This window comes from Bos indicus x Bos taurus, chromosome 6 (genome assembly GCF_003369695.1).
Source record: "Bos indicus x Bos taurus breed Angus x Brahman F1 hybrid chromosome 6, Bos_hybrid_MaternalHap_v2.0, whole genome shotgun sequence".
Lineage (NCBI taxonomy): Eukaryota > Metazoa > Chordata > Mammalia > Artiodactyla > Bovidae > Bos > Bos indicus x Bos taurus.
The window spans coordinates 103,231,983-103,246,199 of record NC_040081.1 but is presented as its reverse complement, the minus strand read 5'-3'; the positions used below and the strand labels follow the sequence as shown (position 1 = coordinate 103,246,199).

The 14,217-nt window shown below is 45.8% G+C and overlaps 1 protein-coding gene and 1 non-coding gene across 7 annotated transcripts in view; one reads left to right on the top strand and one right to left on the bottom strand.

Annotated features, from left to right (window-relative positions):
• Positions 1-4,538: 4,538 nt before the first annotated feature.
• TRNAG-CCC lies at positions 4,539-4,611 on the top strand. Its single transcript has one exon. It is a non-coding gene; the product is annotated as a tRNA-Gly (tRNA).
• Positions 4,612-6,302: 1,691 nt separating this feature from the next.
• Positions 6,303-14,217, bottom strand: part of EVC2 (EvC ciliary complex subunit 2) — a 165,787-nt gene continuing 157,872 nt past the window's right edge. For 4 of the 6 annotated variants that reach the window (XM_027545002.1, XM_027545001.1, XM_027544998.1 and 1 more), the window contains 3 exons: positions 11,845-12,041; positions 9,515-9,616; positions 6,303-7,021 (listed from right to left, as the gene is read on the bottom strand). In XM_027545002.1, the coding sequence (XP_027400803.1) occupies positions 6,751-7,021; positions 9,515-9,616; positions 11,845-12,041 (570 nt within the window). In that variant the 3' untranslated portion in view covers positions 6,303-6,750. The other 2 variants (XM_027544999.1, XM_027545004.1) reach the window with 2 other exon arrangements.

The following is a 14,217-nucleotide window of genomic DNA, read 5'->3' as shown; positions in this document are numbered from 1 at the left end:
TTCCATTCTTTGTCTCCTCACCTAAGCAAACTGCTGGGCCCTGGGTTCCCCTCCCTGGTCTGCAGCTGTAAAACTCCCTGTGGCACTGAGCTGGGGCAGTCGTAGGGCTCCCTTCATTTACTTCCCTTCTTTCCAGTATCGCAGTCCCATGCTGCCTGTTGCCCCATGTCTGAAAATAGCTCTCTCCTGTATTTTGTCGAGTTCTCTAGTTGTTAAAGTTGGGAGTTTAAATTCAGTCTGTTACTTCACCATGGCCAGTAAGCCCTTCCATATTATCTTGAAGCAAATCTCTAACACCACATTTCTTCCATAAATATTTCAGTATGTTTCTCCAAAAGATAAGGAGTCATTTTTAGCCATAACTACAGTTTCTAGCCAATTATTAACTCTAGGGAAAACAAAAAGTTACACAGAAAAAGGAAATGCAATTAAAATTCACTACATGGCTCAACTTCAAATGAAATGTTATTAATAAAAATGCTGAATACTTAGTGAAAATTGTGTTTTAATTGCATCAGATAACCGGAAAGGAAGGCTATGTATGTTTATCTCTGTATGTGTGTTTACATGTGTGTGTGTCTAAGAGAGCTAAATTCTCATCTGCTATACTAAAAGGTCAATATACAGTATGAATAACACAGCACTGAGAAGTTGCAGTATGTTCCTAAGAATATAAAGGTTGATGCCACAAGAAACAGCTAAGGTACTGAGAATAGTCTCCCCTGGAAAAGAAGAAATTAGAGGTAAGAGGACCATAGGGGGCTGCAAAGGACTGCATTTAAGCTTAAACAGAAAAAAGTTAGAAAAACAGAAATACTAAAATTTGAACATAAGTCAAGGAACTTAAAAATAGGACAATAAAAGAGCAAGGAAATGAGGTTCTTATATAAGTTCTGGTTCTTGAAGAAGATCAATGAAATTGCTGTACATGTAGTTATGTTAATCAAAGGACAGAAAAAGAATAAGCTATTATGAATCAGAAATGAAAGTATGGTCATCACAACTATTCTCATGGATATTAAAAGGAAGACAAACAAGTATTTTCTAAAACTTCATGCTGCATATATGATAACTTATATGAAATGGACCAGTTTCTGGATAGACACACAGTACCAAAACTCACACAAGAAGTAAAAGACTATATAAATCGGTTTATATCTATTAACGTCCTTGAATCAATAATTACTTGCCTTCCAAAACAGAAGGCACTAGATCCAGATCGACTCACTGGAAACTGTTTCATATGATTATTGTTATTCAAGGAAGTTCAGTTCAGTTCAGTCGCTCAGTCATGTCCGACTCTTTGCGATCCCATGAATCACAGCATGCCAGGCCTCCCTGTCCATCACCAACTCCCGGAGTTCATCCAAACTCATGTGCATCGAGTTGGTGATGCCACTCAGCCATCTCATTCTCTGTTGTCCCCTTCTGCTCCTGCCCCCATGTTTTCCAATGAGTCAGCTCTTCACATCAGGTGGCCAAAGTATTGAAGTTTCAGCCTCAGCATCAGTCCTTCCAATGAACACCCAGGAGTGATCTCCTTTAGGATGGACTGGCTGGATCTCCCTGTGTCCAAGGGACTTGTAAGAGTCTTCTCCCACACCACAGTTCAAAAGCATCAATTCTTCTGTGCTCAGCTTTCTTCACATCCAACTCTCACATCTATACATGACACTGGAAAAACCATAGCCTTGACTAGATGGACCTTTATTGGCAAAGTAATATCTCTGCTTTTTAATATGCTATCTAGGTTGGTCATAAGTTTCCTTCCAAGGAGTAAGTGTCTTTTAATGTCATGGCTGCAATCACCATCTGCAGTAATTTTGGAGCTCAAAAAAATAAAGTCTGACTCTGTTTCCACTGTTTCCCCATCTATTTGCCATGAAGTGATGGGACCAGTTGCCATGATCTTAGTTTTCTGAATGTTGAGCTTTAAGCCAACTTTTTCACTCTCCTCTTTCAAGGAAGAAGTGATATCAATTCTCTATAATCATTTCTGGACAGTACAAGCAGTGGAACCACTTCCTAAATCGTTCCATGAGATCACCATTACCTTAATACCAAAACCAGATAAAGCTACTAAAAGAAAGGAAAACAAGTTAGGTGGCTTCTTTTGAGCCACATGGTAAATGGCAGATCCAGAATGGAAATCCAGATGCACTTTCTTCTTTGTGTCTCATTACCACTCAATGGCTCCTTGGGAAGTAAAGACTTCCTTTATAGACACAGATAGGAAGGCTATTAGAGGACAGTTCATGGAGGTCTTGTAAGTAATGAAAAGGTTTTGGAAGTCTTTCAGCAAGGGAGTGACTTAGATATGGCTACCATAGAACAGACTGGTTGCAGCCAACCCAGAGCAGAGGCTGCTGGCACCATCTGGGAGAGACAGGACCTAAGCAGGAAGGGAGAGGTCGGGGCGGGCATAAGTTTTACCACTGTACTACGGCAGTAGTGCAATCAGCAAGATTTGGTCATCATATTTGGGGGACTGAGAAACAGGAAGATGTCTAGGATAATTGTAAGTTTCCGGCTTTGTCCCATCCATTCAGAGAGGGGACGTCTGTAGTGGAACAGGTTTTCTAGGAAGCCAAAGTGTTCAGGGTTGGACAAGTATCTGTGACAAAAGGGTCTGGAGCCCAAGAAGAAGTCCAGTCTGGAGGTAAAGATTTGGAGTCATAAGCTTCAAGCTGTTCCCAAATACCCCGTCAGGTTGTATCTCACTCCCAAACTCCCACAGCAAGGCCTTCATGTGCGTGTGTGCGTGCTCAGTCATGTCCAACTCTCTGTGATCCCATGGACTGTAGCCCACTAGGCTCCTCTGTCCATGAAATTTACCAGGCAAGAACACTGGAGTGGGTTGCCATTTCCTTCTCTGATGCATGAAAGTGAAAAGTGAAAGTGAAGGCACTTAGTCATGTCTGACTCTTCTCGACCCCATGGACTGTAGTCCACCAGGCTCCTCCGTCCACGGGATTTTCCAGGCAAGAGTACTGGAGTGGGCTGCCACTGCCTCCTCCAGATGGACTCTGCATATAAGTTAAATAAGCCGGGTGACAAAATACAGCCTTGACGCACTCCTTTCCCAATCTGGAACCAGTCTGTTGTTCTATGTCCAGTTCTAACATTGCTTCTTGACCTGCATACAGATTTCTCAGGAGGCAGGTCAGGTGGCCTGGTATTCCCATCTCTTGAAGAATTTTCCACAGTTTGTTGTGATCCACACAGTCAAAGGCTTTGGCATAGTCAATAAAGCAGATGTTTTTCTGGAACTCTCTTGCTTTTTCAATGATCCAACATATGTTGGCAATTTGATCTCCGGTTCCTCTGCCTTTTCTAAATCCAGCTTGAACATCTGGAAGTTCACAGTTCACGTACTGTTGAAGCCTGGCTCTCATGGAAGCCTCTCATGGATAGCCTTCCATGTATTGTGGCAGGTGCAGCCTTTCTGGAAGGGTCACTGTCTATTTATCTAGGGTGGAAACAGTAATAAAAAGGAAACATAAAACTCAATTTTGTGAATATGTAAAAATAGAATAGATAAGCTGCACTATTGCACACCAACATTTTACTGTACGCTAACATTTTATATGATATGTGATATCTTCACTCTTTGTGACATCCTTACCCTAAGGTAGGTATTAGGGCTTCTGCTTTCCAGATAAAGAGACTAAAAAGGTTCAGAGTGGTCAAGTGACTTGCTCAAAAGTTGTAGAGCCAAGATTTAAACCTGACCTACCTGATTTCAGAAGCACAAGCTTTCCCATCATGTCTTCATGTTTCTCATGCAGCGAGTTTAGAGAACTTAAACCAATAGTTAGTCTTTCTCTGTCTATTAATGTAGGGAGTTATTATTAGGTTCAAATGTTGGATTTTGAACAGTTTGAGCACCTCCTGTTGTTGCTAATAGCTTATTCATTCAGCCTTCAGCCCATAATTTTGAGATATTTTTTCAAATCTTTGTGTGCAATCTAGTTTCAGTCATGCATAATTCCAGCTGAGTGCTAGAATCAGGAAATTATTAGAAAAGCAAACAGATCACCTTCAAAGAATACAGAAGGACATAGATTGGCAGGCCCATGCCACCACCAAGCGCCTCACAGATCTGGTTTCATCTAATTCTTATAATCTCATTATCCCTTTGTTGATTAAGAAAATGAGGTTCAGAAAGGTCAGGTGACTTGCCCAGGACACACAGCTCACAGGCAACAGAGCAGGATCGGACTGTGTTGGCTTATACCAAAGACCATGCCTTTTCCAGTCCACTACGCTGTGTGTGAAACTCACTGCCCTTTCTCTCCTCTCTGCTCCCCTGACCTTCTGATGGGAGAACTGATCCCATTCACTTTTCTCTCCTTCATTGGAACAGCTTACTTGTGCATATCCACTATAGCAGTGATGTGCTCAACTGGCAGCCACTATAATGGTCCACAGAGGTCCCTGGAAGAAGTGCCAACCCCCAGTAAAGGTCCCTGATCACCATGCTGCATGGTGCCCATGGGAAAGGAAAACTGCAAATAAGACTTGACCTTCACAGGGACTCCCTGGTGGTCCAGTGGCTAAGACTCTGCATTCCCAATGCAGGGAACCCTGGTTCAATCCCTGGTCAGGGAACTAGTGCCGACATGCTGTAACTAAGAGTTCACACGCTGCAAGGAAGATCCTGCCTGCTGCAACTAAGACCTGGCAAAACCAAATACATAAATAATTTTTTAAAAAGAGAGAGAGAGACTTAGCCTTCAGGTTGCCAAAGGCAATGCAGAGTCTCCTGGCAGGTAAGGTCTGAAAGTTAGGAGACTTGGGTTCAAAGTGAGGATTCCTCCTTTACAGGTGGTGTGATTGCCAGAAACCTAAAATTTTCTGACTCTCAGCTTACTTGGGTGTAAAATGGGAGTAATTATCCCCATCTGCTGGGTATCATCAAGGATTAATAAGTGGATTCAAGTAGCTGGAAGGGTCTATTAATAGAAGCGATTCTCTTGTAATAGATGCTTCATCATTGGGATCCCTTTTCTTCCTCTTGCTGGTGACAGGACTCCCTTTCCGATCATTTCCCACCGTCAGGAAAATGAAATAGCTCGGTCGTGTCCGACTCTTTGCGACCCCGTGGACTATAGCCTACCAGGCTCCTCCCTCCATGGGACTCTCCAGGCAAGAGTACTGGAGTGGGCTGCCATTTCCTTCTCCAGGGGATCTTCCCAACCCAGGGATCGAACCTGGGTCTCCCACATTACAGGCAGATGCTTTAACCTCTGATGGTAACCGTAGACCCAATACGATTGTAACTGTATTCTTTGCCTTGTTCTCAGAAATGCTCATGCAACCACCACTATGAGGATGGAAAGGTCAGGGTACAGGAAAGCACGCTGTGAAAGACAAGGACCTGTGCACAGTCAGTTTGCTGGTAAACAAGCGCGGGCAAGTGTGTGTCCATTTACCAAGTCCAGGAGAAGGGACGAGAGTTTGGGGCCGTAAAGTCTTCAGTGAGTCCTGACTTTATTACTTATCGGCTTTATGACCTTAAGCTTCTGGGTTTCCTGATTTGAGTTGGAGATGGTACAGCCCAGGGGCTGGGACCTCTTCAGGCACCTGGAATGATGAAGGGCAAACCTCTACTGAACATCACAACATAGGGGCAAAACCTAAGAAGGGACTAAAAATAAATGGTTCCTACAGAAAGCAACAAACGAACTTACCATTGCCAGCAGGGAAGGATGGGGGAAGGGACAGTTAGGAAGTTTGGGATCGACATGCACACAGTGCTATATTTAAGATGGATACCCAACAAGGACCTACTGTCTAGCACGGGGAACTCTGCTCAACGTTATGTGACAGCCTGGATGGGAGCGGAGTTTGGGGGGAGAATGGATACATGTATAGGTATGGCTGAGTCCCTTTGCTGTCCACCTGAAACTATTACAACATTGTTAATTGGCTATTTGTTGTTTAGTCGATTAGTTGTGTCTGACTCATTTGTGACCCCACAGGCTGCAGCCCACCAGGCTCCTCTGTCCATGGGATTTTCCAGGCAAGCATACTGGGGTGAGTTGCCATGTCCTTCTGCATAGTTGGCTATGCATGCATGCTAGGTCACTTCAGTTGTGTCTGACTCTTTGCGACCCCATGGACAGTATGTAGCTCACAAGGCTCCTCTGTCCATGGGATTCTCCAGGCAAGAATACTGGAGTGGGTTGCCATGCCCTCTTATACTCCAATATAAAATAAAAAGTTAAAAAATAAAACAAACATCAAAAATAAGTAAATAAATGGTTCCTACAGAAAGCAAAAATGAGTCTCCTTGAGAGTAGCTTTATATAAAATGCATTTATTAATCAAAAGTTCCCTTGATAAAAATAGAATATGTAACAAACACAATGTGAGAACCGAGAGCCTTGCCCTTTGACACACAGCCCACACTTCAGTCAGGTGTTTCGGGGATGTGAACCGGGAGCTGGGGGGTCTCCCCCAGATCGTCCGTGAGCTGGGACCGAAAGCAGTGAGGGTTCATGGGGTGGTCCCCTGTCTCTTCATGTCCCTTGTGATGCTGAAGGGCGTAGGCCACCTGGGAATTCGTGGGACCAGATTAAACTGAGTCCTCGAAAGTCATGGTGGTAGAGGGGGAGGGTTAGAGATGTGTCAGTCTCCTTCATGTACAATCGATACCTGCGAGTTGTACATAAAACATGCATACACGCAGATGGGCAGGAGAAAACAAATCTTCGTGTCTTCAGACTCTAGAAACTTCCCTTTGGGCTAGTTCAAGCCCAAGGCCCACGCGGCCTTTTTGGCATTCAGAAAGTTCTTCTTCTTCTTCCTGGGAGGAACGTGCAGTGAGATCTCAGGCTCCTTTGGATTTCTGAAGATAAAGAGCTTTTCACCCGTGTTTAATAAGTCAACAGCTTCTGCCCCTACAATGGGCACTGGGGTCAGTTCATCAGTGGACTCCAGGGACAGGTGCGGCCAACTTCTTTTTCCAGAGAATATCACCCTCTCTCTGAGAGGGGGACACGTCTTCTTTAATATGCTAAAGAGAGAACAGAAAATCAGACTGGACATTTTTGGCAACGTACTTTCCTGAGTGTGCCGACAGAGTTCTCCAGGAAAACTCCCTCTTGGTTCCTAGGTCCCCAGTTAAGTGTTACTTTAAAGGGTTTTCTCTGTGGTTGCCAGGGTGGCCCCTGAGATTAGCTGAAGCCCATGGCAGGGGCTGCAGACGGCTCACACTGACTCATGACTGTTCACTTCTCCGGAGTTTGGTGAGCCTGTTGTCATCATGCTGTCAGCATGCAATCAGCCAGGGTGGGGGTGTTTCACACCACGGAACCTGACAGATGCTACAAGTCAGAGCTTCCCGTCTCCCCCCAGATGATTGGGATACATTGTCCATGATGCCTTTGCCTGTGGGCCTCACACTAAACACAGGCTGGTAAAATCTGAGTGTAAGGCAACAGTTAGAAGTTAGGTAAACTGTTTGAAATAGAACAGAGCAGCACACTGGGGGAATATCCTATAAAAGGATTGCTGGAATCCTGCCCGTGAGCGGTCCAGTCCCTCAGTTCCAGCTGCACTTGAAAATGGCTCTGACTCCCTCTGAGAGCCCTGTATGACCTGAAAGCCACAGGGTCCTTTGCCCAAGCAGGGCAGGACAAGGCCATGTCACTGTGGGCTGACATACTGGAGGCCACTGGTAGGCTCATGGGCCCTTCCTGAAGAGAAGTGGCTTTGAGGTTCCAACCTCATCACCACGAACTCCTGCCCTGGCAGCTGTGTCACCTGAACAAGGATTCAAAGACAGCTCCATCAGCTCCCTCTGACTCGCAGTCTGTCCTCCTCCCACCACTCGTCCACAGCGCCTTGAGGCAGAGAAAAGGCGGGCACAGTGGTCCAGCACCGTGGGCCCGGGGTCCTCCTGATCTGCACTCGACCACTGACGTCAGTGCAGCCCAGGAATGCCTTTGCTCTCCCAACCTCATCCTAGGACCCTGACTTCCAGTCCTTGGTGGAGCGCTTTCCCTTTATATGGCCTGAATTTAATTTTCTTGGTTTGGGCTCAATAGTGAGTGAAGTCACTCAGTCGTGTCCGACTCTCTGCGACCCCATGGACTGTAGCTCACCAGGCTCCTCAGTCCTTGGGATTCTCCAGGCAAGAATACTGGAGTGCGTTGCCATACCCTAATCTAATTCCTCTGGGACTAAATTTTGATGTCCAGCCCATTATCAATGGCTCTGGGACTGTTATCATGGACTCTCTGGGCAGCTTGGTCTCTAGGGCTTCACCCTGAGAAATTCTGGAAGGTGCAGGACTCTCCCACGTCCTGTGGGCATCACTGTTTCCATGGCACATTTTGGTTATCACTATTTAACCTGTTACGTTAAAACGGGTTAACCTAACTCTTGTCACTCGTGTTACTATTTTTCCAAATTTTTAGTGGGAAACCCGTGAGCACCTGAGTCTGTTGTCTGCAGCGATCTAAAACCACCCTGCCTCCAATTTTCCTCTGCTCTCCAGGTGTGCCGCCACCGCAGCTCAAAGAGAAAGGGACTCAATACAGTGAAAAGAGCAGTGGCCTGGAAGCTCAGAGAAATAGAGGGGTTGGTTCAGTGCCCTCAAATCCCACGGCTACTTTTCACCAGTGGGGGTCTCTTCTTCTGACCTCCCAGAGCTGGTAAAGCATGGCTGTGGGATTTTGCCCACTTTCCGAAAGCGGGCAGGCTCAGTCCAACAAGACGAGAAAGGGCTTTGTAAACCATAAAATCTAAGCCTTTATAAGGAATAATTCTCCTAATGAGATCCCATTTAAAAAGAGCCACTAGTTAAAATAAAGACTGCAATTAAAATGCTAATAAATGATAGAACATTCTCCCACTGATAGCAGGCGGCTTATCTTCAGTTCCTAGACTAAGCTCACTTTGCCTTTTTTTTAAAAAAAAATGGAAGGATAGTTGATTTACAATATTGTGTTTATTTCAGGTGTAAAGCAAAATGATTCAGTTTTATGTATGTATTGTTTTTCAGATTCTCTTCCATTTTAGGTTACGAGATACTGACTATAGTTCCCTGACCTATACAGTAAATCCTTGTTGCTTATCTATTTTATATACAGTAGTCTGTATCTTTTAATCCCATATTCCTAATTTATCCCTCCCCGCCCCTTTCTACTTTGGTTCCATAAGCTTGTTTTCTAAGTCTGTGAGTCTATTTCTGTTTCACAAGTACATTCATTTGTATTATTTTTCTTAAACTCCACATGTAAGTGCTATTGTTTGATATTTGTCTTTCTGTCTGACTTACTTCACTTTAAACTAAGCCCATTTTGGTAGTATGGCTCTGTGTTCATGCTCTCCCTTGAAAGAAAAATAAACTAAGCCCACTTCGAATAAAGATGTTGTCTGGAGGGAAGGAGTGTGCTGTGTCCATAGTAACCCTCCCTTCATGGTCCCCTCCACCTTCCCTTCTGGGCTCATGGGCACCCTGGCTGACAACCCCTCCAGTCCACCTGAACAGATGCCCTCATACCTCTCCTTCCTCTTCTGAGCCCAGAGCATCTTCTCTAATCCTCTGTTTATCAGTTCTCCACGAAGTTTGCTCTCTAAGGCTTGCCACCAACCCTGGTGTTTCCTGAAGGCAAGAAGGGACGTTCTTATATTTTCAAAAAGAACAGAACCTTCAAGTGATGCCTAATCCTAAAAAGCCCTCTGGGAACTCCTTCCTTCAGTATGACCTTTGGCTGATAGGAAAAACCTTGAGAGTATTCACATTTACTCACTCACTCACTCTGTGAACACTGATCAAGCATCTTGCTGGCCAAGTCAAGACACAGTCTCTGCCCCAAGAGGTCCCCAGTCCAGGGGTCACAGATAGGTAGCACGTGACATGGGTCAGATAGAGGGAGGCTGCCGAGATGTGGGGACACTTGAGCTGAGTCTGAGCATCCCTGCAGTTGAATGCATGGAAGATTCCAGAAGCAAAGAGCTCTCTGCGCTGGCTTGTGTGTGGTCCACCTCCCCCAGAGTGGACGTTCTGGGCGGCAGGACTGTCCCTTACTCTCCCACCTACACCGATGCCTGACAGTGGACACACTAAGAGCTCATACATGTTTTATAAATACATGAATAAGAAGATTGAGAAGGTACAAGGGAAGCTCAGAAGGAGGGTAAGGCAGAGAGCCTGAATGCCACGTGATTCTCAACTGAAGAAGGGACAGCAAACAGGACAGGGGTAAAGATGTCCACGAGCTTGGGTTCAAGTCAAGTCAATACAGGATCGAGTGTCCACTGGTGCCTGGTTCTGGCCAAGTTCATACTCTGCCTCAGCTGCTTCACATTGTGCAGCTATGGGGGTTGGGGGGGGAGTGGGTGCTGAGAGGGGCTATGGGGAAGGCAGAGCGGGGGGAGGGGCGGCAGTGGTGAAGAACCCTCATCCACGCTGGGCCAAGCTGTGACCATGCAAAGTCCTGCTCCAGGGTTACCACCAGTACCTGCTGCCTGTGTGTTCTCTGATTGCACTAGAGAAAGCAGGCTGAAACAGGAAACTCCGACCACGCCCACCCCAGCCCCGACCCCACCCACACCCCAGTCCTGTGAGCACACTCACATCCAGCCCCAGCCCGCCCCGTGCTGGGTCCCTCCAGCTCTAGGAATGCTTGCTCTTCCCTCCCTACAGCTGATGTCACCCTCTCACCCTTCCTGGCACCCAGCCCTACTCTTAGCCCTCTGCTGTGCACCTTGCCTTTGTGAGTCAGGGACTCCCTTACAAGTCGGGGAAAATAACCTGCATATACACATGTCCACACAATCATGCCATTTCCACAGACTCACGGGCATCAAGACGCCCTTCCCTAGCCTCCTGTGGATCCTCGTTGAGGACTGGGCTTTGCTGCCTGGCCTTCAGCACTTTCCAGGTTGGTCATGGCTTTCCCTGCAGCCTCACCCCTAATAAATTCTGCTCTCAAGTGGACTGGCTGGCTGCCCCATACTTATCCAACATCCCTCTTCATGCCTTTCCTTAATAAAGACCCTTAACTGACAAAATGCACACCTGCCACTTGATCCTAAAGTATCTATGCCACCTTATCCACAATTGAGGAAAAATGAACCCAAACTAAATGGTCAGCAATAGAGTAACAGTTATATACACTATGCTACACGCCTCAGTAAAATAATAAGCAGCTATGAAAAATAATATCTATGGAGATGTTTCTATAACTGGGAAAAGCATGAAAATTTAAATTGTTAATAAAAATAGCAGAAAGAGTCGAAACAGATGCTTAGGAAGATGTTTGCACGTGGACAAGAGCTGAAAGGTAATAAGCAAACTTGCCTCTGCTATAAGGTTCTGAAAAGCAGGAGGTAAGGCTGTATATACTGGGATTCCTATACATGTGTGCTCATGCACATGCATACACACACATACACGCACACACACCCCCACACACCGCACACACTCATACAACCCAGGAGACAAACCCATTCTGGAGGAAGAATTGTAACAAAATGCTAATAGCCAGTGGCTCCAGCTGATAGAACCATGGTGTCTCTCTGCCTTTTTCCTTTATGCATTTACTGTGTGTATATGGCATATTTACAGCCCAAGGAAACCTACTGTCTTAAGATCCCATTGGGAAGTGAACCGGTGATGAAAAGAGAAGCTGTGGACAAAACCCTTGGGCCTGCCATGACTTCCAGGATTCATGATGACACTCCTGGATGCCATCTGCTCCCTAAGTGAGGAAGTTCCCCTGGGAAGGCGGGTGTGCTTGTGCCCCATGGTCTGGCTCACCACCCCGATCCGTTCTCTCTCAGGAAAATGGGACCTCATTTTCCAAAAGCGGCCGACCCTGCACTCACCCCCTCCTGCCCAGGTCAGCCTGCACCCTGCTGCCATCGTTCTCCACCGAGTGGTCTTGATGCTTCTGGCCCACGGAGTCCAGCACCGCCAGCAGCTCGGCCTGCGAGGCTGCGGGCAGAGCCACGGTCAGGAGCCGGCGCAGCGTGCCCCCCGGCAGCATCGTCAGCTTCGACAGGTACGACGCCAGTCTCAGCTCCTGGAGGAGTGAATGCAGGCACTCAGAGCCTCACGGCTCTCACCTTGATGAACAGCAGGGTTGAATGGATCACGGTCTTAGGACTTTTTGTCCCAGGGAGATAAATACTTTATTAGCTTGGTCTTGAAAACATGTCCCCAAATTTACAGAGCCGTCAAGAAAATCTATTTGGTCAGCAGCCTTGGCTCCCCATGACATTCCCTAAGCCTTCATCCATCCCTTCCAGCTATCCTCCTGGATACAGGGCAACTCACTCATCATAGTTACAGCCCTGGCCTACAGCCAGGCCAATTAGTAATTTCTCCTCCTACTCATGTTCCGTGAGGCGATAGGGCTCAGAGGGAACAGCACAGGCTGTGGAAACAACTGAAAAGGCCCTAAAGCAGTGGAGGGTTAAAGAAACTGTACTATGGCCATACCACAGAATACCAGTCTGCAGTGAAAGAAATGGAAGGATCGCTAGGGCTTTCCACCGCCTGGAAAGAGCCAGGCTGCACACTTATATCCTGTATGATTCCAAGTGAATAACCAGAGTTGACAGAACATAGGGATGGAGAACAGAGCAGAACTGGCCAGGAGTTAGGGATGCAGTATGTTGCATGCTAAGTCACTTCAGTTGTGTCTGACTCTTTGTGATCCCATGGACTGTAGCCCGCCAGGCTCCTCTGCCCATGGGATTCTCCAGGCAAGAACAATGGAGTGGGTTGCCATTTCCTCCTCCAGGGGATCGTCTCGACCTAGAGATCGAACCCGCATCTTTTATGTCTCCTACGTTGGCAGGCAGGTTCTTTACCATGAGTGCCACCTGGGAAAAGCACAAAAATTCTGTTAATAATTCCAAGTGCCACTACCCAGAAATAATTATCAGTAGCATTAGGCAAAGCACACTCTAGGAATCTTTCTAGGCATGTATGTAAATAGATGAATGGATGGATGGATGGGTTATACAGATGAATAAATGGATGAATGGATAAATGGGTTATGGACAGTTTATGGATAGATGATGAGTGGACAAATGGGCAGATGAATGGATGGATGGATGCAGAGATGGTTGGTGGATGGATGGATAGACAGAGGTGGATTGATGGATGAATGGATAGATGGATGGATGTGTGGACAAAGAGATGAAAGGAGAGGCAGACAGATGGAGTGATGGACAATGGGTGGATAGACGGACATGACTATAAAAATGAGATCATAATCCATACAAAATAATATATATATTATGTATCTATTTTGTTGCTTGCCTGCTCTATCCACTAGAATATCAGTTCATGAGAGCCTGGGCTTCATCTGTTTACTTTGCTGCTAAAATCCCAGGGCCTAGGATAGCACTTGCCACTTACTAGGAGCACAGTCGATATTTATTCAAGAAAAAAGCCTCTTCAGAAGATGTTAAGCTGACTCTAAGTCATATTATATGTGGTTAAAAAAGAATTCCACTCTACTGTCTACAAGTCATACTGGAGCCTCGAGGGAGTAAAGGAGATGAGTTCAGTGAAGACCTCAGGTGGGGTCCCAACCTCTTTCCACAGCACAAGGAAACTTTCTGCCTTGCTGAGTTAGTACCATTCATTTTAAAATGAGCTCCCCCTTCCCATTTTATTCACAAAACAATTAGGAAATATTTTGCTTCAAAGGGAATGGTGCAGTAGCATGAAATGAGTAGCACTTTTTTTTTTAATTTTATTTTATTTTTAAACTTTACATAATTGTATTAGTTTTGCCTTTAAAGGAAGAGAAACTGATTTAAAACCAGCTCCACCACTGAGTGGCTGTGGGACCTTGGCTGAGTCACATCACCTCTCTGACCCTCAGTTTCTTCATCTGTCCAGTGATGATCCTCTCCATGCCTCTCCTCAACACTGGGCTGATATCCACTGCTGTTGGTATCATTGCCATCACAAAAGGAGTGATAGATTTGCAGCAGTGCCTAGGGGAGGCTCTTCCCACTGCCAGGGCCCCCAGAGCAACAGTGAGTATTAACTTGGATGATGTGTGATGTGTCTAGCACAGAGCAGGCATTTGAGTGTTATTTTGACATTGTCATAAATATGCAGAAGAAGGAGGAGTTGGCAAAGTTGCATAAATATGAAAACATGGGTGCTCATGTGGAAATGATCCTTCATGCAAATTTTGTAATTTGAACTATGCTGTCCCTAAGGTAGTGTAATAA